The sequence below is a fragment of the Trachurus trachurus genome (genome assembly GCF_905171665.1).
Source record: "Trachurus trachurus genome assembly, chromosome: 8".
NCBI classification, from domain to species: domain Eukaryota; kingdom Metazoa; phylum Chordata; class Actinopteri; order Carangiformes; family Carangidae; genus Trachurus; species Trachurus trachurus.
In genome coordinates this window covers 16011415-16039125 of record NC_139905.1, presented here as the reverse complement: position 1 = coordinate 16039125, position 27711 = coordinate 16011415, and the positions used below count along the sequence as shown (strand labels likewise).

Here is a 27711-nt window from a genome sequence, read left to right as displayed (position 1 = left end):
CAGAGAAGAGAGAGAGAGAGAGAGAGAGAAGGGGAGAGTTTGGAGAGGAGCCGGGGACTGCCCATGGTGGAGGGGCGGAGCAGTAAGCATGCGCTGAGCTGGCAGACTCTGGGCTGGTCCTGACGGGCTGGCTGGGCTCCGGACGCCTGTCTGTGCGCTTCAGACGGTCGTGGGGGAGACTACTATCAACGCTCAGCGTCTCCTCGAGTGCTCAGAGAGGGGGAGAGAGAAAAAAAAAAAAAGAAATCTGAAGAGACACGGGGACAACTGCGAAACCAGAGAGCAGCAGAAACAGCCCCACCTCGGCATCTGGAAAAGCACCGGAGAAGAAGGAGACGATCCTCCTCCCCCCCCTCCTCCACCACCACCACCACCACCACCCCACACCCCGTCGCCAACCCGCCCTATCTACTCTACCCACCACTTCGTGCCATCCCTGTGGTCTGAACAGCCCTCCCACCTACCCCCCCAAGGAGAACCACGAGCACCCATAGGAACCCCCCACCCCCCACCCCCCCACTTTGACCAGCGTTGCCATTAAGCGATGCGCTTTGCATTTAGGAAGAAATCACTTATGCGTTTTTGATGCAGAAACCAACCAGTGGTCTTCTTTTTCTCTCTCTCTCCTCAGCGGGAACAGTTAAGACTACGGATCTGGGTGTTTACACTTTTTGACGGGTTTCCAGTGGCATGAGAACATGCAGCATATATCATCCCACGGCAACAGACAAGGCTGTCACTCCATAGATTAGTCTTTATTTGCACAAGCAGCTGTCACACACGCTGCGTCTCGGCTTATGTGTATGATTTTTTTTTCCATGCTTAGAAATAATCCTGACAATGGTCTGGGAACGGACCGCCTCTCCAGACACCTAATGATATATATTTAAGACGTGTCAGAGCCTTTATTTTTTATTCTATTTTTATTTTTTTAGTCGAAGAATAGGTGATATACTGACGAGGAGTCACTTGACACCGACCGCCGTTTGAGCCACAGGACTTTGCGTGCGAAGTTTGCACCGGGAAGAGGGGGAACCAAGTCGGAGATATCTCGGCTGTATCCACGGGCATTTTCCTCAGTAAGGTAAGCCGGCAGCAGCCCTCGGTCTTGCTATTGTCAGTCCTGCACATTGCGTCTATTGTCATGTCATGTCATGTATGTTCACGTTGGTCTGAGTGCACTGCTACAATGTGAAAAAAAAAAAAAAAAAATGCTCGAGTTCAAGCAGGGCAGTGACCTATTTTCAGAGACTCTCCAGCGGTTCGCCGACATCCTGCACACACTGTCAATGCTCGAGCCCGGTTGAAGCGGACGTGCCGATTGTGCCATTTACGCAGACACCGTGGCAGTATCTAATTCAACATGGGAGCGACCTTTTCCGCGTGTCTGCATCCTTTGTGAACGGGCACCCCCCATATTCAACCCCGAGAGTGATTTTGTATGTTATTTATTTATTTTACAGCAGCACTATCACAAATCCTGCCCTATACAGCCCAGCCAGCCGTTGTGCAAGATGCAGGCGCTTCGTTGAGCTCTCTGATGTTCTGTCACAACATCTGATAAAGAGTTCAACGTCTACAGACCAGTGACAGTCACTTACATCAGTGGTGTATTGGTAAATAGAGATGTGGGTAAACTGTCTGACACCTCCAACATGAGGTAGGCTAAACATCCTCTAAAAAAAATGATGTCAGTTTTCAGTGTTGTGGCTCCACATGACAGACGGTATATGCTTTTTTTTTCATGCCAGCATGTTGTAGCCTTTGTCAGAGAGTGCACAGTTTTTCTTGTGAGTGAGCACTCGCATTATGTTTCTGGTCTCAAAAGCAGATACAAAAATACAGTACACCATGAGGAAGTTGTGCTTAAAAACCTTACAGTCTGCTCCACATACTGGGTGATGGTTCAAGCTGGTGACATCTCTGCCATTTTATCATTTTTGTTGAGAGCAGTTCTAACTTAGCTGAGGCCAAGCATGTAATGCAGGGGGCAAGGATGAGCACAGGCAGAGAGGCCTAGATAAAGAGCTATTTTCCTCCAATTAAGCAATTCCACTGTCCCTAAGCCTAATTGTGTGCACAGTGGGACTGGGTTTGGGATGGACCTTCTCCCCATTGGCTGCCTCCCATGGGCCCATTGTTCCAAAAGATGCCAGGGGAAAGAGCCGAGTCCTGCCAAGGCGGACCTAACAAGCCCTGTGCTGGAGAGGAATAAGGCCTGATCATTAAAAAGCATTAGGCCACAATGCAGATCGAGGCACACTAAGGGTTTGGACTTTTTTTTAAATATTTTGGATCAGGGCAGAATGGCTGTATATTTCCAAGGTGACTGTGAGGTTGTGTGTTGAACGATATAATATACGGATGCTTGAGAGACGTTGTTACACAGATAGCACATGAAGAGTGGAGGAGGTCTGGCGATGGGCCCGCTCGACCTTTCTCCAAGTATGTGGGGAAGAGGAGCAGTGAAAGAGGCTGCGCAGCCAGTGGAGGAGGACTTTGACTCCCTCTTTCTCCCTCCCTGTTCCAGGCCCCCGCTATTTAATCCATAACCCCTCTCTGAACTGTGAGCACAGGTGCTCCTCACATCCCCCCAGCCTGCTCGCTGCATTGTTTATCCAATCAGCTGATGATCGGTTCAGCCACAGGTCAACCATAACATCCATCCAACAGACAGAGGTGTCTTTAACAGCATCGGAACAGTGGTTATTTAGGCGACGCTCTCTCATATGACAGAGAGAACCAGATCAGCTCCTCCATAAAGCCAGATGTCCACTGGGGTCCAGCTGTGTATCCCTGTGGTGGCATTCCACACTCACAGGATGTGTGTGTGTCTTTGTGTAGGCAGCCTTTTTTTTTTGCTGTACATTTTCCCATCCTGACTGCATGCTTGGCAAAATGTAGATACTTGGACAGCTGCTCGGGAGCAACAGCTTGCACAGAGTTTTGCCCAGAGTTACAGGTTTGACATGGACTGGCTTCATCTGCTGTAATTAGTGCAGCAGTGGATATACCATAAAGTCTTTCCACCGTGCCAGTCTCTGAAATCAAATCAGGGGTGTGGTTCCCACCCCCTCCCAAGCCCCCCCCACCCCCCGTTTTGAGATTTCACCCCACACCACAAACTGTGTGACATCATACCCCTGAGGTCCCAAACTGTGAGGGAAATGCAGCTGCTTTATGGTGGAAAAGGTGGACCCTAATGGCATATTCCTGCGTCAGAGAGCAACCACGAGGCATGTGGTAGAGGGATGGTGGGAACCCACACTGCACTTGTACTTAATGCCTTAAACCAGACCAATAAAAGTTTGGGCCTCATCTGATATAAAGAGAATTGTGTTGGGCTTGATTCTTGCATAGTGCAGTATGCTAGAGGAACTCTCATCTTGATATCATTCTATCATGGATGGTGCAGCGGAAAAATAAAAAACTCCGAGGACTAGTGGTGCTACCAGTAAGTGGGTGGAATTTAAGTGGTACAAACTACACTGGGAGAGTGTTTGAATTAATATCACAGTGGGGTGCCATAGCTGCTGGGGATTACGGTCAAGCTGAAAGGCAACTCGGCAGCAGGGGAGGGAGGATTACAGTGGTCAGTGAATGAGGCGACACGCAGTGAAAACAAGGCACCTGATACACACTTGCATTCATCTTCACAGGGATAAGAGCCTCTTTATTTTAGATTCCCATGACAGATGTCCTTTTACACTTGTCGGTAATGAATGCTAATCGAACAAACAGCTTTGTGATTCATGCATTGAGATGTTCGGTAGATGAAATACAACCACTACCAGGTTGTATGTCATTTCGTCTGACGTGTTTAATGGAGTTGCACATCCAAGCTCTTGACCTTTGTTTGGGCTGAAAATGTCACAGGAGATGTGCGATGTAGCCAGATGAAGCTGTGTGGTCCTTCAGTGGAGCGGAGTGGAGACAAGATTGTTCTTCCTATCACACTAGCCATGGTCGGATTGAGATGAAAAAGAGAGAAAATAAAGTTGTCTTGGTGACGAGATATAGTGTTTGTGTTATTATGTTATTATGAATGATATGGAATGAATGACCTGTTGTTGCTAACTTCACGGCTTGACTTTGTAATTAATTTTGGAGTTGCTGGCAAGCTCTTGGTTATTTTGCAGCTGATGTTGGCTGCACAATGTAAATCATATGAGCCGCAAGGCTGAAGATATCAATGTGACTCAGTAAAGTCTCAGTGGAAACTCAGTAGATTCAATATAGCTGAACTTGAGTTACACTTGGAAATGATAGTAAACGGCTTTTCTCAACTCTCGTATCATTACAGTCCGGCGCTGTGCACCCCCCCCCCCCCCCCCCCCCCCCAAAAAAAAAATCTCTTCATCACTAATCATTGCCATGTGTGCAGCGGGAGGTGACACAGCCATACTAGCACAACAGGGTGATACAGTACGTCTGTGCAGGATGATGGCCAGGTTCCTGGATCTTCACATCAAGAATAGACAAAGGCGGATACAGAGCTTGAGTCACACTAACTAGCAAACTGAAAGAGACCAGCACATACCGCTTTGCTCCTTGGCTGGCTGGGCTCACGGACCGTGCATTTTTCTCCAGTTAAACTGTAACCACTAATCACCTCACGGCCTCACTGTTTCCTCCTGGAGCAGACCATTCCTGGATCCCCAGGGTGGTAAAAAAAAAATGGCCCCCTCGGGGATATATGGTCTACCCTTTTTAAAATCACCTGTGTGGGACATCCCAAATGAGCGCAGGACTCTTTCTGTGAGGATCTGCCGTCGTGGAGTTTAGGGGTCAGCTCCTCTGCTGCAAGTCTGCAGGACTGCATTTCCAAAATAAACACAGACAACTCAGTGCTTCACTCCAGCCAGTACCCCACCCTACCTCTTCTCATTCTCTTTAATGTTCCTTCTGCGCTCCCTGCTCAGTATTTCTACCGTGAGAGAATTTCAGCTCGCAGAGCCCTTCAGACAATACGCAGACCGTGTCTGGGGCAGGGTACACTTGATGAGGAAAAGTCAAAGAAAGAATATAGGAGTAACGCCAAGATATGAAAGAATAACAGCATCGTAAAGGAGCTGGCAGAAGGTGTGGGGGAATGGCAGCAGGGAGTAAGGGGTTTGTTCGAGGAAAGTTTTTTTTTTTTTTTTACAAAGTCCGTTTTCACCAACATACTTAATATTTAACTTATAGTCAAGTAGTAGAAGTGAATCTAGTTGGGACCCTTTTGATATGTGGGAGCTCAGTTCAGGGAGCTGTGCTGTGAGTTGTACTGTAATATGCTCACAGCAATGCAGTTTAAGTGGAGACACAGCTGGTTTGTATTATTATTTACTTGCTTGGCCAACACCCTGGATTGTCTAGTATAGCCTCAACAGCTATACAGCAGTTCACTGTGACTGAGGTATGTATGTATGTGTGTGTTTGCTTGTTTGAAGAGAAAAGAAAGGGAGGAGCCGGGAGAAGAGGGGGCTCGGCCTGTAAGTACGGGACGGGTGAGGCATAACGTGCTGGAAAGAGAGAGATGGGGGAGAGGGATTGATGGTGTTTTTTTTTAGAGAAGGGGATGAGGGAGAGACGGGTGAGGCATTTCTGAGACTCAAATAAGGCTCTCAAGTCTGGGCCTGGGCCTGGCTCTCTGTCTGGGCATATCCAGTCCTGTCAGCTAGCTTCCAGACTTTGCCCCCTTCACCCCCTCCTCCCTCCATCTCTAACTCCCTGGGACTCCATCTCCTCCACGCTTTAAACTCAGTTTCTGCTCCCTCTCTCTCCTGCCGTCCCTCCCTCGCATTTTCGTCTCCGGCTTTCCATGAGCCCCCAGCTTCATAAGCGACACATAAATTATATAAGAGATTCTCCATCTTATACATGCACTAAAAGAGAGAAGGAGAGAAAAAAAATTTGGCCCTTAAGTGTTTACCTTCTCTGTGGTGTTGTGGAGATGTTGCCAGCACTAATTTAATTCATATGTACCGTGGCTGGTTCTTTTTTTTTTTTTTTTTCTTATGATGGAGCCTTATGTAATTTGGAAATGTTTTGAGTTTGAGGTTGCTTTTTGAAAAATAAGGACTTGCACAGACCTCAGACGCTTAAAGCACCCTCCCTGCTTTTATTTGGTCGCCGAAAGTTGTAGTAATTGACTTTCAGTGGCCATATTGAATAATAACCAATCACTAACCTAACACAGCCTGTGCCTCTCTTTTACTGCCTCCAATTGCTTCTAAGTGTTGTTGTTCCCTGTTTGCTCAGGTTTCAATAAATGGTGTTGTCAGACATTGTGAGCCTGGCTATTCCTTAATTGATTCTAAATGTCAGTATTGATTCAGGACAGCAGAGTGTGTAAGAGCATGAATATCGCCCTGACCTTCAACACTAATTGAGATCCTCTCTTAGGCTCATTCTTTCCAAGGCTGCCGATACACTGTGTGATTGCATTTGTCCACAGCGCGTTTATTAGCCCTTTTCGCTCTCCAGTGGGTTTCGCCAAATGAAAAGAAGAATCGTCTCCAGACCTTTTCTGATGCTTGTTTCCAACAGATCGCACAAATTAGATGTGCCAACGAATTTAAATCAAGAGTTTCGTGCTACTCCATTTTGCAGCATTATGCTCAACCCTGTCTGTTGCCATCTCAGTCGCCCTCCATCTGTCCCTTTGCATCTGTCTCTCTACTCTCTTTTTCTGTTTCTCTCTTGGATGGGGCTGCAAGAGATGAAAGCTTTAGGGTGGAGCCTGTCACTTAGTTGAGCGAGAACACAGAAATACAGAGAGAAAAAGGAGGGAGAGAGGGAGATAAAGGCAAAAGAGAGAGGAGAGAAAAGACTGTCATATTGACCTTGTCTTATTGCCAGCCACGGTGAGAGGGGACGTGGGGTGGAGGGCTACTCGGAGAGAACCGGCGCTCCATGTGAGGAGGGAGAACACAAGGCTGCCGTTAAGTTGGCACGGCCTCATAAGGAAAAGACAACACAAGCTTTGTGTGTACATGTATATGTGAGATCACTGCGGAGGGAGGCAGAGGGGTTGAAATGGAGGTATTGCAGACAGTGAGGGTGGGGGGCACACCCATATTTAAAGAAGCAGGAGCTCCTTGATGGTCCTGCTTCTGTGTTTGTCCCCCTACACACACACACACACACACACACACACACAAAAACACATCACGTCACTTCATCTGCTAATTGCCCTCTGCTGTTTTGTATTTCTCCCTCTTCCTGTTTTCTTCTCCTTTCAATATGCTTTGGTTTTGGAAGTTGAGCCCCTGCCCTGTTCCTCCCCTCTCTACGTAAACACACTTGCACTCACGTATAGAATCACATGCTAACAAGCACACACTAATGGAGGCACTTTCTGTTCAGAGCACATCTGGCTCTGTGTGCCCTGCCCCCCCTCCTCCCCGTCCTCCCCTTCTCAGCTGTGTAGCATGGCCAGTGCATAGGTGTCACCTGGCGCTCTCCAGGGACAGGGAGTGGCCGTCCAGGAATTCTGGCATTAAGAGTTAGAAAAGTTACGACACGGCGGTCGTGTCCGGCAGGCCTCGGCAACGCCACATAGCAATAAAGAAAAGCAACCCGGCCGGCAGCCCACCCCATGCCTTACCCCCAGTCTGCCAGTGGCCGTGTTGCATAAAGCTGTTGTTGGGGATCGTATTACCCTGGCTATTGAATAAAAAGACTTGCTTCCCAGGGAGTTCACTATGCACTGTTGGCTTATTGAGTTGCAAGCAAATGAAAGTGGCTGGGGTCAGTGTGTAAAGGGGAAAGGGGTTTGTTTCTCATGCGTGTGGTGCCATAATATCTCCATCCAGGAAATGACTGTGAGACAGGCGCACCCCTCCCATAGCTGGAGCGGTACCACAACGCTCTGAACTGGTCTGAACTCCATAACACACAGCCAGCATGCCGTGTGTGTTTATGTGTGTGTGTGTGTGTGTGTGTATTTGTACACGTATCCATGTCTGTATGGTTGTACACAAAGGCTGTACAGTCAGTGTGTTATGTGTGCTTGTACTGTGTGGCCCCATACTTCTTAGCCCTGATCCTTGAAGCTGTCATTGGAAGGACAGACCACATTGGCCCAGCAAACTGGTGCTGAAATATAGCCTGGGTTTGCTGCTTATCGTACCACAGTTTCCATACGCATGTCACCCCTATTAATCTGCCCTCAGCCTGCTGTTAACTGTGTGGGAGAGAAGAAGAGAGAAAGAGAGATTTCTGGACCTCCTCCCATTCCCTCCTACCCAGTGGCTTAGAACTGGTGCTGGGTTTTTACCAGTGAGGGAATACAGGATACAGACACAGCTGCTTTGTGCACTCAAAGTGAGCTTGAAGCTCTGCTGGCTGTTTTGTAATATGCTTTGATGCAGATGCAAGTTTTGGTGCACACTCTTCGGTCTCTTGTTTTGAAATGAAGTCATTTCTCTTAAGTCTTAACTCTGACCTGGACTTTGGGGAGTGCCCGGCAGTGGCCTTTTGTTTATGTGTGTGTGTGTGTGTGTGTGTGTGTGTGTGCTGAGTGAACCTGGTATTTTAAAGATTTAGGCAGGTGCCAGTGCTTTGCATTCCTAACCTGACCTTGTGCTCATTTCTGTTGCCTTTAGGGGAGGTCTGCCTCTGCAAAGCTTGCAAACCAAAGCTGTGTGTGTGTGTGTGTTCATGCACCCCTGCACATAAGCATTACAAGTTTTCAGCTTTAAACTCGACTTCTTAAAGTTCCACAGTCTCACTTTCTATCTGCTCTGAAGTGCATTTTGTTTGATAAGATCACTCTTTCCATGCACGCATCTCTACAGTGAAAAGACATTAGCATACCGCTGCATATCCATTATATGCACGCGCTGCTAACACATGTCATCTGCACAGCCTCAGCTGGGACATGCAGAGAAAAAGGGAAGTTTTTGTTTGGGAACGTATCTCCAGAGAGGGTGTTAACCTCTCAGCTCTGACAAAGTTACACCTCTTCAAATATCAGTAGAATTTCATACCTCAAGTCGAGCTGTGTGAGTCAGCTGGAATGACAGCACTCGGTGTGGGAGTAGCGAAGAGCCGTCACTTCCGAAACACAGACACTATCCAGCAACCCCAGCAAAACAGACACAGCTGGTCAGTGGGCTGATGAGAAGACGAGGAGCTGGGCTGTTGTGCTGTTTGTTCATCCACTATTATATTCATTCAAAAGATCCTTTATCAAAAATCACACCTCACCACATGAATGCAAAACAAAAACATGTTTACCCCAAGTTTAATTGTGAATACTGTAAAACAGAGCTATTAACTTTTATCATGTTTTTTTTTCACTCTATCACCCACCACCAACTCTGACAGCCTCAGACTGTTTTTCCTCCTCCTTTCTTTGGCTTAATTTCTTCTTTTCTTTCCCCCCTTCCCCCCCACCTCCCTTCTTTCCTCTCCTGTTGCTTTCCTACTGAGCGTGGTGTGGTGACGCCCCTGCTTGGCTGGCAAGCCGACTCCAGACCCTGTGATTGCGCGCAGGAGTCGGAGGATTGCATCACTGCCTGTGGGGAGAGGCCACAGGAATGGACTGAAAAGAGGGGGTGGGGGGTGAGACGGCAAAGAGAGAGAGAGAGAGACAGACAGACATGTGGGGTTGATGAAGAAGAGGAAGAGGAGAGTGCGACGACAGACGATGGGGATCTAGCCTGAGGAAGTGAAGAGGAAGTTGAGAAGGAATAGTGCAGAGGGAAACCAGGAGAGCTCATGTTTATATGGAAGTATGGTAAAGAAATGATGAGAGGGGAGGGGTGTCACGCATTCAGTGGACTGCAGGAGGTAAAGAGGCCCAGCAGAGTTAGTGGGAGGCCAAAGTGAAGCAGGGTGGGGATGTCGCTCAAACCTCCTGAGTGCATAGACAAACACATGCTTCTCTTCTCTTCTCTTCTCTTCTCTTCTCTTCTCTTCTCTTCTCTTCTCTTCTCTTCTCTTCTCTTCTCTTCTCTTCTCTTCTCCTCTCTTTCCATGGATGGTGGCGGGCCTCCTGCTGCGTTAGTTGGTTCCCGCTACCCTTTGCTGCGCTATGAAACTGCAATGTTGTGAAATGCCCCACGTTATTGTAAGATTACTCACCACTCTTCAAAGCCCACAGTACTGTTGTGTGAAGTGCCTTAAGCATTAGTGTTGGGAAGGTTTACTGTTTAAACACTCTGAGTCATCGCCCCCAGGAGGATTATCCGTTTACCACTGATTGCTGCCCTGATACTACGGTATAGATTAAACCTATTTTAGTTGATTAAAAGCGTATGTAGCGTAATTTTGAATGGGAGTAGGTGGGAGAAACACTAACCAGTGACTCAAAACACATGTTGCTACACGTGGGCCCTCAATCACGTACTATATGTGTGTGTGTCGTGCAGCAGCTACCAGGGATGACAGTGAGTTGGGGGAAGTTTCCTAGCCGCATGCCAATGTGCAGCTTCTCACCCCCACTGCACCTGCCGCTTCTCTTTACATTCATTTTATTGGCTTTTTATTGCTGGAGTGATTTTCAGATGACACCACGCTCAGTCCTCCCAATTTTGCATATATTTGTTGTCCGTGTTAGACAAGTTAGTTTACAGATGCAGTCAAACACAAAAGCAACTCATTTTACACAAACTGAAGGTGCAATCTCCCTTTAAATCCACCGTTTCATCCTTCCTCTGCATCCATCCCCATTCCCCACCACATCAAGAGTCAAGTGAGGTCACTGTGTCGTGCAATAATCCAGGGTTTAGCAAGACATAAGGCTTACTGACACAATGTGAAATCTCAGTCAGCTGGCTTTTTATAGATCATTCGTGACCTAATCTCACTATAAGGCAGAATAAGTGGAATTGTTGTGCTGTCAGGTCTGCCTGATTGCAGCATTCATTATGTCTTAGCCTTTTGCTACATTTGCAGTAGTGTCCAGTTCAACCTCCTTGTTGGTCCAAGAAAGAAGATTCTGGTCTTACTTTTCACCATTGAGGTGTTCATGGCATTTTCTGCAACTAAACAACCAGTTGCAGAGTAGACAATCTGCTTCCTGTTTACAGTTGCACACACATACCCAGTGGACGTGACTGGTCATGTGATATGTATTTTCTGGTATGTTAGTATTGCTTCTGATATGGAGGGCAAACCCCACTCTATACGGAGATTGTTTTTGTCTGTGGACGTAGCCATAGATTATGGTAATAATTTGTCTCAAAACCTTGACGCCGCAGTAATTTCCAGCACAAACAAGCATTTTTCATGTTTGATTTAACTTTTATTGTTTCACTTAATTCTTTGGTTTATAAAATGTGAACAAACTGTGAAAAATTCTCACAGAGCTGAAGGCGAAAACGTCGGATTCCTGGTTTCATCCAACAAACAGTCCAACAGCCAAATAGAATGAATTTATAATGGTGCAAAACACAGAAAATCAGCAAATCCTCACATTTGAGACACTAGAGTCATGTCATGTTTGGTATTTCTGGCTTGAAACCTCATATAAATAACTCTTTGATTATCTCAACAGCTGCCGATTAAATGTCTGTGGATTGACTCATCTCTTAAACACAGCTAGTGCTGCACATCCTAAAGTATTGCATCCTAACAAAAATGTTGACATTCGTAGGTATCGCTTTAAGCGTGTGCCCGTCCTTTCTCATGTAGCAGTCCCCTTTGACAACAAACCACAAGTGCGACCCGCCCTCCTGGTTCTGTGCCTCCCTCCCTGCCCTCTGCATGGAATTCCTCAGTGTCTGAACACTTTGGCTGGAGGCCATCGGTAGCTCGCTGAGAAGCTTCCTGTTGCACTCCTTCCCTCCTTCGCTCCATCTATCCCTCCATTTTTTCTTTGCTTCCTTCCTTCACTCAATCTCTGCCCTGCTCCATGTGTTCTCTCGGATTTCTCCCCGTCTCTCGTCCATCTCTATCTTTTCATTTTGCACAACCATACTCTCTTTGATATCACTGATATGTTCCTGTTGTAGCCTATACTCCTGTTCTCTTTTTTCAATCTTCTGAAAGAACAAGAGCTAATCTTTTGCTTATTTCGCCCTGTGCTGAAGCAAACGCACGTGTCTTCATATTGCAGCCTCTGTGACTCCACTCCAACAACTGTCTTTTTCCTCAATAGCCCTTCCCCAATGGGACCGTGCATGCTGCTATTACATAATCCTGAGTGTGATCCTATATGCCTTTTTGCCACAGGGGGAGGAGGAAGGGCAGAAGTTTAGATTGACAGTGAGAAACTACCAAGTTACTCAAACTTTTCTTCAACTTTTATTATGTTGATTAATCTCAGAGAAACGTTGTGAATACAGGAAATAATTCAGCAATGAATAAACCATTAAATCGAGGGAGGGCTGCACTACTAGGTGAGAGACGAATGAGATGAGAGGAGAAAAATATCAGAGAAACACTTTGAAAGAAGTTGAGCAGGGAAATTGAGTGAAAAACAAAAGCAAAGAGAACAGAGGGATAAAGAGAAAGAGGGAATGAGAGGCCCAGAGGAGGAGGAGTGGAAACTGAGGTTTCCTGTCTGAGGAGGCGGCTGGCTGAGGAGGACAGAGGCAGGAAAAAAAAAATCTCTCAGCTGTGTGTGTTGTTTGGGTGTTGAGTGATCCATCAGGGGGTGAGGAGTGGAGGGTGTATGCGGGGGCTGTGGCTCGGGTGTGGATGTGTCAGTGGAGGTGGGGTCACTCGCAGCTATTACCTCAAGAAACGTCAGCAAATCCCAGTAAAGCAGCCAGGGACCATATTTAGTCCTATTTTTTTGTTGTTGTCTCCTCCAATATCACTAACTCAACATAGTGACAACTGGATATTAACCTGCCTCACCTTCGTCAGACTGTCTTTAGAGTTTGGTGCTAATGTGTGAAACGCGCTGCATCGCCTCCGTCTCTGACTAATCTCGTCTAACTTTGATACGAATCCATTTAAATCTGGCTGTTAAGAAAAAAAAACTGCAAAAGGGAATCGCTTTACTTTGAAGAGTGGAAATGCTTTGATCACCTAAATCCGATTATTCACAGAGTATTGTGTGCATAAAACCCGCTTGAAACGTGCCAACTTTGTTTATACCTCCTTGGCCTCAATAGCAGATGTAGAACCCAAATGGCAGGGGTCAGAGGTCGCACCACACCCTCGCCTCACTCAGTCACCTTTGACCCTGTCCTTCCCACCTGGAGGATGGAAAAAGCAGCAGGTCTAGACAAGACCAGAGCTGCAGCTGTGGGGTTTTACACATCACTGCTAAACCAGAGAGAGAGAAGCATATTTACTAAACCGAGCTGTTTTACCTTCCCTTCATTAAATGTGGCCACTGTCAATGTCGCACTTTTTTTACATTTCTTAAGTCACCTTTTGATTCAGTAGCCCTTGAATGAGAAACCCTATATCAATCCTAAATTATGCTGTAGTAACCCCGTCGATACTGGATTTTTGACGATTTTTACTTTTTGCTATGCACATTGATATTTTAATTAATCTTACGAGACTGAACTGTCTGATTTTTCAGTTTTGAACATAAACATGGTTCATAATTTCTGCCAGCTACCTCCCCCCTCTGCCCCCGGTCCTGGATTTTAACATAGCTACCATATGCACTTAACTTTGCACTACAGCCACTGAAGTACATAGGTGGTTTTATATATTATATGTTGTATTTTATTTTCTACAGCATTTAATTAATCTATAATATTTATTTTAGGTGAGAGAGAAATGACTTTTTGATTCTTCTGTAAATCCTAGACATACCGAGAACTGACAATAAAAATTGAATCTAGAATAATTTTGACGGCCCTTAAACTTTTATTTTTAAATAATAACCATTTAAAGAGCTAAGTAAGTAAGAGATGTTGTTCCTATATTATCATAAACATACATAAGTTTTGTTAAAAACTATAATTGTCAAATTGTTGAACCGCCATTGAACTGTCCTAAGGCCAGGTCAAGTAACACACAACGGCCTACTGCGACCACAAAATACAGGTTTATAGAGGAAATGCATGATTATAATATAATCGTTCCCACCGTGCTGTTTCTCTTTCTCGCTCTCTCCCTGAGTTTTCTGTGTGTGAGAACGACAAAAAAAGAGAGCAAAGAGCCCCGGGGAGAGATGGCTTACCTCCTACAGACCACCTCCCAGGGTCACAGCAGGAGGGAGATTAAGTTACAGCCAATCTCAGAGGGGGGTGTGTGTGTGTACGCGTACGCACACACACATTAGGCACACAGACACACAGACACACTCTCACTCTGAAACCCTCGCAGAAACCAAAATATTACAAAATGCCATTTTATACCGTGGAATATAATCATCTTAAAGCTCACAGTTTTGATACTCTCTGATGCTTTTTGTTGGCTCTCGTTCCTCCGCCATGGGACCGGGCAGACTGAGCTGGAACATGAGCCTCCTCACTGCAGATTTCCTCAGATCAGACTGAAGATCAGTTGGTCAGAGCGTGGCTGAGAGGGTCAGCGCTGATCCGTGTGAGCCTATAGACTCGGAGAGCGCGGAGGTGCTGAAAACGCTGAAACACGCCTCCCTTTGACCTCGTGCCCCCCTCTCCTCCTGTGCTATCTCACTCATCAACCAACTGCCACCTCTCCCACACCCTCCAGCCTCCACCCACGTTCCCACACACACACACACACACACACACACACACACACACACACACACACACACACACACACACACACACACACACACACACACACACACACACACACACACACACACACACACCTCATCAAAGTGACCTGGGGTGGTAATTTAGTACTCAGGTGGGGAAAGGTTATGCAAGATGGGATAGATGATGGGAAATGCCAAATGAAAACCTCTCTTTCAGGACTTCTTTTCCTCCTCCACTTCCTCCTCACTCTCGCACATCCTCACTGTGGCCCCCTTGGTCATCCCTCCTCTCTCTCTCTCTCTGCCCCGTTCAGCTGCTGTAGCCTGTGTTTACTCTGCTAGAGAGAGAGGAGAGGGCCCAGAGAAGGGACAATGCAGCCTTTCAGAAAGACCGTCGACCCCACGGCCGAGCAAGGAAGTCTGCATGGGGGCCAGCCAACACCCGTTCCCCAAACTTCACAGCCACCCGCCACTGAGCTTTACACACACACTTGCATATCTTGCTGTCATCCACACAAACACGCACAGACACACACACATAGACAACACCACACTCTCTCCTCTTCTGTATCATTCTCTCACTCGGTCACCCTGTCTCTTTTGTTTCTACATTTCCCACAAACCCGCTCTCAGTGACTGTGGCTGTTTGGAGCATGCAGTTGAGATCCCCGTAACTCCAATCCAAGATCCACACACACACTGTGACTCACTTCCCAGCCAAGTTTCTACTATTTCTGCCCTTAGAAATAATCGTGAGGGTGGTCTGAGGTGAAACCCAGCTACGGTGGCTGATTCACTGGGAGCTGCCGTGGGATCGCGTTGGTGTGGTATAGACTGTGCTGTGTCTGTTGTAGATATTTTATGACCTGCTGAGGTTCTCAGAAGTCGGAGTGAGTTTCATGTGAATTTTGTTTGTTATGTTTGTTTCTGTGCAAAAAAGTACGCACGCACGCACGCACACACACACACACACACACACAGCGGTACGGACCAGTGTGTGCTTTCAGACACATTCCTAGAACTAAAACTCACCACTCCAGTGGGCTAGTACTTTACTCTATATGTGATAACAAGACATACGTAAATCCATTAACTGAATTTCCGTATTCACATTCATATACACATACTATATCATTGGTGTATCATGTCTTATAGAGCTGAAGCTATTTATTATTTTTCTCATAAATTAATCTGTTTTTATGAGTGAGTTAAATGATTAATTCATAGTCAAATATCTTTCAATTTAATTTTCTGTCAGCTGTCTAATAATGGATTTTGCACTTGACAAAGGCCTTGGCCGAAACGTTGTCAAATAAATCTCTGCAACTGGAGCTGAGTGTGCGGCGTTCTTCTTTTCTTTTCTGAACTTTATCCATCACCAGCACCTCTACAATTACAGTGTGCGTTGTTCCTCGTCGTAATAATGGATTTATCCCAAATATTTTCAGCTTGATTATGTTGAAGTGATCAGATCAGTAGCAATTTCATGTGTTTTTAATTGTTTAGGAAAATAGAAAAAACAGTCACATTCCAGGCACATTCATTTTCTAGAACATATAAAGGATAAAAGATGTAATGCTAAAATAAATAAATTGTTCAGATGTCTTGTTTACAGCAGCATGCTGCCAGTTTAAAGTAGTGTCCCTTCAACATCATGCTACAAGATGGCAGACTAATACAATGCTTTTTATGATATAGAGGGAAGGACACATTTGTATGAGACTGGCTGTTGTTTGCATGCAGTGGGATAGGCACAGAAGCCTGTATAATAAATTGGAAAGATGAGCTATAGAGTCTATTATGGGGGTATAGTAATGGTTTGCACGTGGAGCAGCTGTCTGAGAAGAACTTTTGTGTTTGTGGAGACCCCCGTCTTTGTCTCACAGTGAGAGATGTCGGATCATATGATCTGAGCTGCCAAACTCATTTATATTCATAATGATCCAGCAGTCCCATATCTGTTTCTCATTGTGTTTTTATAGCATTGGTTTATAACAGTGATGGGAGGCCAGATTGCTGTTTGTCCCTGCAGTGGATGAGAGCAGGATTTACTGAAAGGTTAAGCTGATCCCCGGTCTCCTGGTCTGCATCTCAGGGTAAGGGCTTTTACTCGTTTAAAGTGGATGACAGGCGATTTTCTGCTACTTTAGCCAAACAATAAAGCCAAAACTCTTGGCAGCCTGTGCGGTAGGAGTTACAACAAGTTAGTCATATCCACCCAGTTCAGAGGAAACAGAGAGAGAGAGAGAGCTGTGGTATTAACCGCAGCTCATTCTAAATGAGGACCATATCCGCTCTGACAGATCTAAACATGTTTATTTTCACAGCTAATGACAGCGTTTGCCCACAGAACAAACTCTCTACGGTCAAAATGATCATTAGAGCAACTGCCAGAGATACTCCTCCGTAATCATTACGCACTTGACCTGGGTTTGACTGATGATTAAATCTAAATTTAACAGCCTGCACAGGTGTAACTGGATACATTTAGCAAAATCTAGGACATTGTCTATGACTATGACAATATTAATCAGTAAAACAATGGATGGATACACCCCCCAGAGCCCTAACTGTAGCTGTTAAATGTCAAAATCATTTAAAGGATGTGTTCAAGTCAAGTTCTGTCAAGTCTGTATTAACTCACATAGCTGTGTAGTTTTGAGTTGTTAAGAGTTGTTTTTGAATCATAAAAGAGGTGGTGTGTTTGATTTTGCCGATCACCGGCTGCAGCTTGTTGGAAATACCTCAACTCTGTACGAATAAAAGCCCTGATCCTGGTGGTGCAGCACTGCCATGTCTCTGTGGGGGCTTCCCTGCTTGTTGTGCTTAAATGATCTTTGACATTTCAGTGTCACTCTAAAGTCGGCATCAAGGGAGACCTGTGGGTCGGTGTTTGTCATTGATCTGTAATCAGATAAAAAACCAAAGGTTATTTGTCCTAAGTTGTTTCTGTGTGTGCATGTGAGGAGCACGAGTGTGCACACCCCCCCATACACACACACACACACACATATACGTATGTACATATTGTAGAGAGTATATATGCATCAGCACAGCGAGATCTCTTCGATAAAGTCATAATGCTGCTCTGTGTGCATCTTCATACAGTATGTTCCTCTGTTTGTATCAGTACATGTGTATCATCATCCTCTTATCTATGGTTGATTGAGTCTGTACACCCCTCTCCCACACCCTCTGGCTATGTGTGTGTGTGTGTGTGTGTGTGTGTGTGTGTGTGTGTGTGTGTGTGTGTGTGTGTGTGTGTGTGTGTGTGTGTGTGTGTGTGTGTGTGTGTGTGTGTGTGTGTGTGTGTGTGTGTGTGTGTGTGTGTGTGTGTGAATATGTGTGTGAGCTGGTGGCCGTCCCTCATTGGGCTGGTGAACCTGGTGACCTCTCAGCTCCGTGCCTCCCAGACACAAGGGCTTCTCATGTGGCCCCTGGCCAGTCGCTCTCAAAGCCCACCATTCACTACCAATGGTGGCTTCTATGAGTGTGTGCCGGCATGTATGTGAGGGAGAGAGGGAGGATGGGTGAATTTGTTGAAATTACAGTTTGATTCATTACTTGTGTGTGTGTGTGTGTGTGTATCAGTGTGTGGTGTTCCCATTACATGCACACTGGGAGCTGTTCTGCATGAACCTGAGCAGGAATATAGGACACACTGCAACTGTGCGTGTGTTTAGATGGAAAATGCTTTGAGGAGATTTGTGTTTTTTTGTGTGTGGGCCTGGTGAGAAGGAGCAGTGAACCCTAACACATATTGTGTTGAATGGAAAGCTTGGCTATAAACCAGTAGCACTGTACTAGCACCACCTGTATATGTGAGGCAGGAAATCTCAGATAAAAGAGAATAGGATCTGATTTGGAAGCTTAAATGTGATTTAAACTCATGTAAACCCTTTTAACTTCAGTGGTTCATCTATAGGTGTGTGATTGTGTATTTATTTGCTAAATTCCTGGCATAGTACAACACGGTGATGTTGGGTCAGTCCGGTGGCTGAGGAACTCAGAATGACAGCTAGATGAACCGTCCTGCCCACAAGCCTCAGGCTGGGTCCAGAGGTCAGTGTGTTTAGAGAAGGGAGGAGGTGGATAGAGCGGGTGCAGCTGGAGTTGAAGGCCTGGGGGGGTTTAGCTGGTGGGTCTTAAAGGTCCAATGTGTCTGAAGGTGCACACTGTGGGGGGTTGGGGGTGGGCTGGGGGTAGCGGGTGATGTGACAGGGTGCAAGGGCCAGTGACTGGCCGAGGGGTAGGGTGAAGCAGGGCCGACTGAGGGTGACCATCTGGATTGGATTGTAGACATTCCTCAGGAAGAGTGTGTGAGTAAAGGTCAGTGTGGAAAAAGAGGAGGGGGTCACCCAGATCTCAACGTGTGCATGTGCATGTTTATTTTTCTTCGGCTTAGTCAGTGTTTCAGTTTACAATTGTGGTGAGTTTACCATTGTGTGAGAGTATTTCTCACTCAGTGGGACTGTGGAATGTGAGAAACTTTCAGCAGCATTAGTGTGGGAAATGCTGCAGGTGAGAGAATCTGTCTCAACGCAGCATTTTATTGTACGTTATGTCTGTGTTCATATGAAAAAAACGAGTTACCCTACATTTGCCCCACATGGCCGTGCTCTGACGATCTGCTATTGGCTGTTTGTGCAGGTGGGAGGTCGGCGGGTTGCGGTCATGCTGTCCCTGGACGAGCCCCTGGACCTTAAGCTCCCTCGGCGGGCCAACGGGCGGGACAGAGGGTCTCGCTCACCCCCCCTCTCCCCGCTGCACCCCAAGCGGGCTCGCCAGCTCCGCATGGCAGACGACGGCACCGCAGTCATAGAGCCAGCCTCGCCGGCTTCTCCACACACAGGTAGGTCACCTTGTAATGAAAACGAAAACACAAGTGTGTACTTGACAGGAAAAAAAAAAGAACGACTGAGAGCAGTGTCTTTATGGAGAGCTCATCTTACCAGGTGTGTGTGTGTGTGTGGTTATGTCAGGTGTGCAGGTGGTCCCTCATGATCGAACAGACACCCCCACCCCCCCTGCGGTGGACCTGAGCATGTCTCCCTCCTCTCGCCACACCCCCAGCTCTCCAGAAATGACCAACGGCAACTACATCCCCTCAGGGGTGAGTATATGCAGCTCAAACACATGGAACTAACACACAGGGGTGGGTACTGTACCTGAGCATTATTTATTTTAGAAACTAATGACTTTTACCTCGCTACATTTAAAAACACAAGTATTTCTTGGAAGAACTTTTACTTTGAATCAGAGGTTTTAGTCAGTGGAATTAATTTTCTTTTATTCTGAAAATGGGCTAGACTGTACAGTGTTCATCATCACATGAGAAAAACCACTCCAACACTGTCAGCCATGTTGATCTTCTGCATTTTCAAACATGTATCTGAAGTCCATGTCTGAATCTTTAGAAAGAAAGATAGATTCTCTTAGTTTAAAATCTTTTTCATATTTACCACAAACAACATCATCAGTGAGAAACAAGAAAACAGAAGTTGCTCCTTCAGGCTTTGTATCAGATCCTACAAACTTTTTTACAGAGGTGGGAGAAAGTCCCTATGTTGCAAGTCCAAGTAGAGTCTCAAGTCTTTGCTCTCAAGTCTCGAGTAGAGTCTCAAGTCTTTGCTCTCAAGTCCCAAGTCAAGTCCAAGTCCTAAGATTTTTGTTTCGAGTCCCAACCAAGTCCTAAGATTTTTTTTCAAGTCCCAACCAAGTCCTAAGATTTTTTTTCAAGTCCCAACCAAGTCCTAAGATTTTTTTTCGAGTCCCAACCAAGTCCTAAGATTTTTGTTTCGAGTCCCAAACAAATCGATTATAATTAATGATACGTAAAGATCATGACCACGCCTCAATTGTTAAGTTGTTTATATTTTATTGTTAATGTTCTGCCACTTATTCATCTGTTTATTTTTATTAATATTCTATTGTGATATGCTTTGTCAATATAAGCACTGCCTTCTCATGCCAATAAAGCTATTTAAAATTGACGTACAGTAACACGCCAGAAATCTCGTGATCAAACGTGATCTGACGTAGGCTACACTGTTGATGGTAGCCATGGTGCATGGATGTATTATATAGATCCATGCCATGGAGCCGTTAGCCACACTGGTTTGTTATGTTACGTGTGCTGCAGTCAGCTGCTTCTTTATTGGTTACATAAAGAAGCAGGTGACTCAGGATTGTCGGGTTCCCCCACATACAAGCCGATTTTTGATCCCAATGGTCACGATTGTTGGGACCAACAATTGTAAATACTGAACATGTTTAATATTTACGATTGTCGCCGCCGACCGTTTTACGAGCCGATTGTTCGGAGAATTTAAATCTTAAAACACCACACACCACAGGAGAATCTCATAAAATAATCTCAAGAGCCTAAGATAATCGGGCGATTTTTGTCTTTGGTCAGAAGGGGGAAAATCGGGGCAAAATCAGCCAGATTATCTTTATGTGTGGTAGGAATTAGTGTGTTGGCATTAATTATAGAGCCAAGACTGATAACAGGACTGGGTTCTATAGGAATGTCTCTGGCTGGCTGCTGCAGTATAACATTGATGTGACACTTTTTAAAATATTTAAATATTTGTGCTTGCTGCTTGTGACTTGACTTGAATTCAAGTCTTTGCTCTCAAGTCCAAGTAGAGTCTCAAGTCTTTGCTCTCAAGTCCAAGTAGAGTCTCAAGTCTTTGGCATCAAGTCCCAAGCGAGTCCAAGTCTTTTTTTGATTTGATCAAGCAAGTCTTAAGTCATCAAAATCGGGACTCGAGTCCAAGTCAAGTCTCAAGTCTCTAGTCCAAGTCCACACCTCTGCTTTTTTATTCTACAGGTTCTACAGTTCATCGGTAGTTTGTTTCATTAGAGTCATTAGGTTTTGTAAATATCTAAAATACATTTGAATACCTAAGTAGTTTTTACAGCAACAACTCCAGTACTTTAACAGAAGCAATATTTGACCAAGAATATCTTTACTTTGACTCAGGTATTGAAGTTGTGTACTCTGTCCCTCCTGTCTACACACCAGCACAGCTGTCCCTCCTTCTATCTGCTTTTATTTTGCCGACCAAGACCTCCATCACTTCCACTTGTTTCTCTTCTTACATTCTTTTCGCTCACCTCAAAGTTGTAGAAAAATAAATAAACACAGTTTTTCGGTGCATTAGTGAGCGGCCAACACTTTTCTGTCCTCAGCAGAGACTGACTCAGGCTGGTGGAGTGAACAAATCAAGAACAACGTTGGGTTGTGTCATACTCTCCATCAGGCCACGCAGAGGGTTGGGAGGCCCGTGTGTGTGTGTGTGTGTGTGTGTGTGTGTGAGGGAGAGAGAGGGTGTTAGCTCTTATCAAACACCTCTTGTATCCCCAACAAGTGCCTCTGTCTGTGGGACTTGCACTCAGTGGCCCCACTGGCGTGACGTGTGTGTGTGTGTGTGCCTGTGTGTATGCTTGCATGAGTGTGTGTGTGTACATGTATAATCCGATTTAAGACAAGGTACGGCCATGCAGACCTCACGCCGCCTAATTCAATTCCCTCCCAATTGAATTGAGACACATTGGCTGGGACCATTGAGCCCACGTCCCACCGAGTCCTCGATGGCCCCCCCAACCCCGCCGCTACACACACACACGCACTCCACACTTCACTTATCCCCCGTGGACACAGATAGGACACTTTCTCTCCCTCATATACACAATTAAGTGCCTCTTATAGAGAAACAGCTGCACACACTCACGCTCACATGTTCTCTCCCCTACAGCATCTCACAAAGCAGCTCACATAGTTCTGCATGCAGAGGCAGAGAGCTCAGCACAGGGAATTGGCCTAATTTTACGAAATTTGTCACATACACATTTCTGACATAGCTGAAGACGATGAGACAGCCGCAGGATTGTGATCCATTTGCACCCTTTTTCTCTCACTCTCTCCCTGCTTCCCTGCTCTCACACGACAGCTTGGACTTATGTGTCCCTTATTCTAAATTCAACGTTTCATCCAGGCTCCTCTCCTGTTTTCTACCCAAGCTGGGTTACACAGTGTGTGTGTATGTGTGTGCATATATGTGCGTGCATGTGTGTGTGTGTCTGAGCCGGTGCATTAGCTCTTTGAGCCCTAGCTGAGATTCAGTGAATCTTACAGCTCCCATGCTGAGCTGAGGGATGTAGGGAGGTTTTGTAGTACGCAGCGGGTGACTACAAGAAAGAGAGCAGAGTGGATTTTTGAAGGAAAAGATGAAGATCAGCAGTTCTGTACTCCATTGACAAAACAAGAGGTTTTGTCTGCACAGTGCACATTATTGAATAGTTTCTCCGGCGAAGTCATCGGCACCTTCATTTATCTTCCTCTTTCCTGCTTTATACATCACTTGCTCTAAAGCTCTAAGCATCATCGTGCACCATTCTCAATTGTACCTTCAAAGGGATTTCACAGCATCAGTACTCATTGCCTCAGCTCAGAAAAACACAGTCTTGTCTTGGTTGTGATGTTTTTGTTGTCTTTGTGAGGCTTCAGTAAGCACCCATACATTTAATTTTCAGGCCTTAATGCGTTACAGACAACGTGATCTAAAATGCATAGTGCAGCAGACTGATGAGTTTGCACCTTTTTTTCTTTTCTCTTTTTGTTTATCAGAATTCTCACATCTCACAGGCCTTTCAGTTTTTTGTGCCAATCGGAGCTGGGGCGGGACTTCACCTGCCATCCTCCATGTTCATTGGCCAAACGAGCGACACGAGGGCCTCGCCTGACCTGTCGGCAGATGAACAACTGGCATGCCACTGGAGGAAGGTAAGGCCTGGATATTAAAGGAAAGCCGTTGAAGCCAAACCAGGATTAGATAAAAAAAAAATAGCGGAATCAGCACCATGAACTTGAAATTGCTGACTGTTTTCTCTCCTCCAGTGCCATCTGCTCTTTGACTCCCTGCAAGACCTGGTCGACCACGTCAACGACTTCCATGTCAAGCCTGAAAAGGAGTCTGGGTACTGCTGCCACTGGGAGGGCTGTGCTCGCAAAGGCAGGGGGTTCAATGCCAGGTGAGAAAATGATACAGCTGGGTGATTTGTAATGTGCACGTACAAGTAAAGGGAGAACGATGAAGATGATGAACTAATGAACTCATTTTCGTTTGGTTGCAGGTACAAGATGCTCATCCACATCCGCACTCACACTAATGAGAAGCCGCACCGCTGTCCCACCTGCAACAAGAGCTTCTCACGTTTGGAGAACCTTAAGATACACAACCGCTCTCACACAGGTTAGTGGTAGTGAGTTACAAAACACAAAAAGACATTCCTTTTCAAGCAAGCTTTTAGTTAAGGTTCCCTTGTGCATATTATTGTCAGTGTTCGGCAAGATGTTGCTTTATTATAATCCTATACTGTATGTCTTTTTATTGTGTCAGTATCCAGTACTGTATGCATTTTATCATGTCTTTTGTCTTTTCTGTGTCATTTAAAGCACATTGAGTCTACGCCTGGCGTATAGAATGTGCTATATAAATAAATTACTTACTTACAAAAATTGTGGTTAGATATGGGTAGCCTTAAAATTTAAACTTTAAATTTATGGAGTTGGGGGATCAGGATCCTTGGATATGAGATGAAATGTCTAATTTATTCTTTATTCTGTATAAAACATTGGAATCATCTTTCCCCCCTGTAGGTGAAAAACCCTATATTTGTCCATATGAGGGCTGCAACAAGCGTTACTCCAACTCCAGCGACCGCTTCAAACACACACGCACGCACTATGTGGACAAGCCCTACTACTGCAAGATGGTGGGCTGCCTGAAGCGCTACACAGACCCCAGCTCTCTCCGCAAGCACATCAAAGCCCATGGTCATTTCGTGGCTCAGGAGCAGGGGTGCCCAGGTGGGGTGGGCTCCCTGCTGAAGGGGAGTCAGAGTGTCGGAGCAAGTGGAGGGGGGAAAGATTCAGAGCTTTCCTACGTGAGCGGGGCCCACATCATCATCCCAAGCGCAGCAGCCGCTTTTCTGGGGGGCCACGCTCTGCAGGGCCTCAGCGGCGCCGTGCCCCTGTCTCCCCTCAGTCCTCGGCCCCTGGACCTCAGCTCCCTCGGTTGCCCCAACTCGCCTCCAGGCAGCCTGGGAGGCACGTCCATCCTGTCCTTCAACGGCTCCCCGCTGGGCCTGGCCAAGTCCCCTCTGCTCTCCCCGGCGTTCTCCTCCTCGGCGCTGGGCCTGCCCATGATGCTGGGGGCCGCGTCCGAGCGCAGGGTCCAGAGCCAGCAGGCCAAGAAGGGCCAGGGGGAGGAGCCTGAGAATGAGGTGACTGGGGGGGTCCTGAACCTCTCCACGGGAGGGTCCCATGATCCCCTGTCCTGGGTGGTCATCCCTCCAGGCACCGTGGTGCTCAAGCCGGCTGTGGTCAACTGATGCATATACACACAGATACGTATACACACACATTCCAGAAGAGCTCAGGGGGGTTGGGATGGGAGGGGGAACGCCATAGCGAGGGTACAGGCGGTCAAAGGTGATGGGGGTTGACTCGCACAATCAAATCAAGGCAATGCATTTCAGAGAGAAACCTATTGAGAAACCTATCAAAACTTCAGTCAAGAAAACAATAGATAACACTACACCTCACATGAATTAACAATACAACGCAAGCCTCTTTTATTGTTGGGAAACCAAGAGGCCCAAGAACTCTGTCTGTTCAGGAACGCGTGTGGTTTGACTCCTCGTTGCTTATTTTATACTCTATTCATTCCTGTTTGCTGGTTCTGTGGACAGGGACCATGAACACGACAGTCTTAGCGCTCTGTCCTGCAAAAGTCCCGATTCATTGATGAATATTTATATGACTGTACTTCATTGACAGTGTGCCTCCAGCTTAGCAGTGAGATAGATACACCACGAAAACTGAATGACGCACTCACAGTTGGGCAAACTTGCACATAATAGGAAGATTCTCCACAGTTGATTTTTAAAATGATGACCTATTTTTCACAGGCTGCTGTGATTAGTATGATTCAGACAAGCTTGCCGTACCAAAGCAAGTGAACTCAAAACCCGTCTTGGATTTTGTGCAGAAGGCGCAAGTCTCCTGCCTCAGCTCCGAGACAGTTCAATTAAACACAGCACTTAATAGTGTCAACTGGTTATAGTATTGAAACCTCAAAACTGCTGCTAACTTCTAAGCTTCCCCAGTGTAACATAAACTGGGAGAGAGCACTTTTGACAATCTGTCCCCACTTTGGGGAGGGTGACCAACACGGACCAGCCTAGTCCACCAGAATGTGTGCCAGGCGTGCAGACTAGGGGCTTTTTTAGGGCACAGAGTGATCTGAGGACTTAACACAGACAAATGGTGTTACATCACCTGGCAATGACCAATCATTACTTCCTCAACTACACAAGTGAAATCCAAGCACTGATGTGTCTGGCTCCCCCCTCTGGATGGACGCGGTACACGACATCCTGCTTTCCATTTACAGAAACGAGCACTGTGTTTTGCTCCTGGATTGTCCAGCTGCTTTCCCGTAATTGAATCAACACGGCCAGTTTGTGTATGAAAGGGCCACTGTGGTGATAAACACTAGTGTCTTGTATTTTTTAAAAGTGACCCGACCCAAAACCAGCTGTGAAAAGCAGGTGGTCGTCGAGTCGAAAAGCCCAACTTAGCCTCGGTCAGTTGAAGTTTTGACCCGAGTTCAACATCTCTTCACGCTGTGCCAAAAATACCTGGAGAGGGTAAAGTGGGATGTACGTATTGTGCCACAGAGGGGGGTGTGATGCACTCAATGCCACATACAGCTGGACTGACTTGGAAGCCACACTATTGCAAACTGCCTCATTTTACTCTGTCCAAAGGGGCAAAAAAAAGAAAAAGAAAGAGAAAAAAAGACTCATTTGACTTCTGGGAAAACTTTTCTCATGGTTCGATTAAGCAGTCAACATGCACTTACCACAAACTATATTCCTTACATGTTTTATGAAATGTTACTGCTAAGTCACGGTTCTTTAAAAAAAAAGAGAAAAGTTTGCTCTTATTCCATTTCGCTGTGGGGTCCTTCCAGGCTTGTGTTGTGTTAGTGCTAATGCATGTATGATGTTGACTGCTGTCTCCGCAGAGGAGAGGTGGGGGCACACGAGAGGATTCATCACAACACGAGGAACATTCCTTCAAGAGACTGACACACTCAGCCCTCCTCTCCCCATTATGCTTATGTTGGCGGTCTTTACTTTTCCATCGCCCAGTCTTAGAACATCATTAGACATCAGTTATTGCTGTTTTGTATTTTTGTCATAATTTTTTTTTTTGCTGTTGTTCAGACGAGACATTTTTTCTGATGTTGACGTTTGCTTCTTGTGTTCTGCGATGGCTGCTCTGCAATCAGCTTTCTGCTGTTGAAGGCGAGTCTTTCAATGGGGATGAGGAGAATAAGAGAGGGAGAGGTTTTCGGTGGTTCTCCACAGGGCAGCGGTTCCCAACCTGGGGTGGGGAAGGAGGTCCTGCATGGGAGTAAATCTGAAGCAAAGCAACAGTGTCAATTTGGTCCAGATTCCTGTATGAGTTTCCCATGAGATTTTGCACAGACATCCATGGTACTCAGAGGATGAATCCTAATGATTCTGGTTATTTCCTGACTTTCTATAGGGATATTTTTGGATGGATTGTGATTACATTTGGTCCCCCTCATGATTTAATCGTAACGATTTTAGTGAACCCTTAACCTCTCATCTATGATTTTCCTATTTCTCCAGTACTTTGGATTATGGCCAAATAAAAACACTTAACTAAGATGGTGAACCATGTAAAATTTAGCATGTTACATGGTCACTGTGAGCATGTTAGCATGCTGCTGTTAGCGTTTAGCTCAAAACACAGCTGTGGCTCTGTACAGCCTCATAGAGCAGCTACTAGCATGGCTGCAAAGTTTTAAAGTCATTGTCCTGAAATATTCAATATGGGTACCAGTTCATAGCTGCAAAACGCTTTAAGGGAAACAATTGCAGGAGAAACCACTGTTCTGTTGAGCTGCTCAGATCATGTATAAGCTTATAAATTGTAATATTGCTTCATTTTAAGGTCTCATAGTCCTTAAAGGTTGGAAATCACTGCCCGAGGGAGGAAATACAGTAGACCA

General features: G+C 45.9%; 1 protein-coding gene across 3 annotated transcripts; it reads left to right on the top strand.

Moving 5' to 3' along the window:
* Positions 1–27350, top strand: glis2b (GLIS family zinc finger 2b). Of its 3 annotated transcripts, none has more exons than XM_083977921.1 (7): positions 1–1084; positions 19244–19445; positions 19576–19706; positions 23247–23384; positions 23499–23632; positions 23735–23853; positions 24261–27350. In XM_083977921.1, the coding sequence occupies exons 2-7, from the start codon at positions 19268–19270 to the stop codon at positions 24992–24994; spliced, it is 1434 nt and encodes a 477-aa protein (XP_083834047.1). In that variant the 5' UTR covers positions 1–1084; positions 19244–19267; the 3' UTR covers positions 24995–27350. The 3 variants fall into 3 exon arrangements, with proteins under 3 accessions (XP_083834047.1, XP_083834045.1, XP_083834046.1); XM_083977919.1 differs by having other exon boundaries at positions 23229–23384; XM_083977920.1 differs by lacking the exon at positions 1–1084 and adding an exon at positions 1623–1660 and having other exon boundaries at positions 23229–23384.
* Positions 27351–27711: the final 361 nt, after the last annotated feature.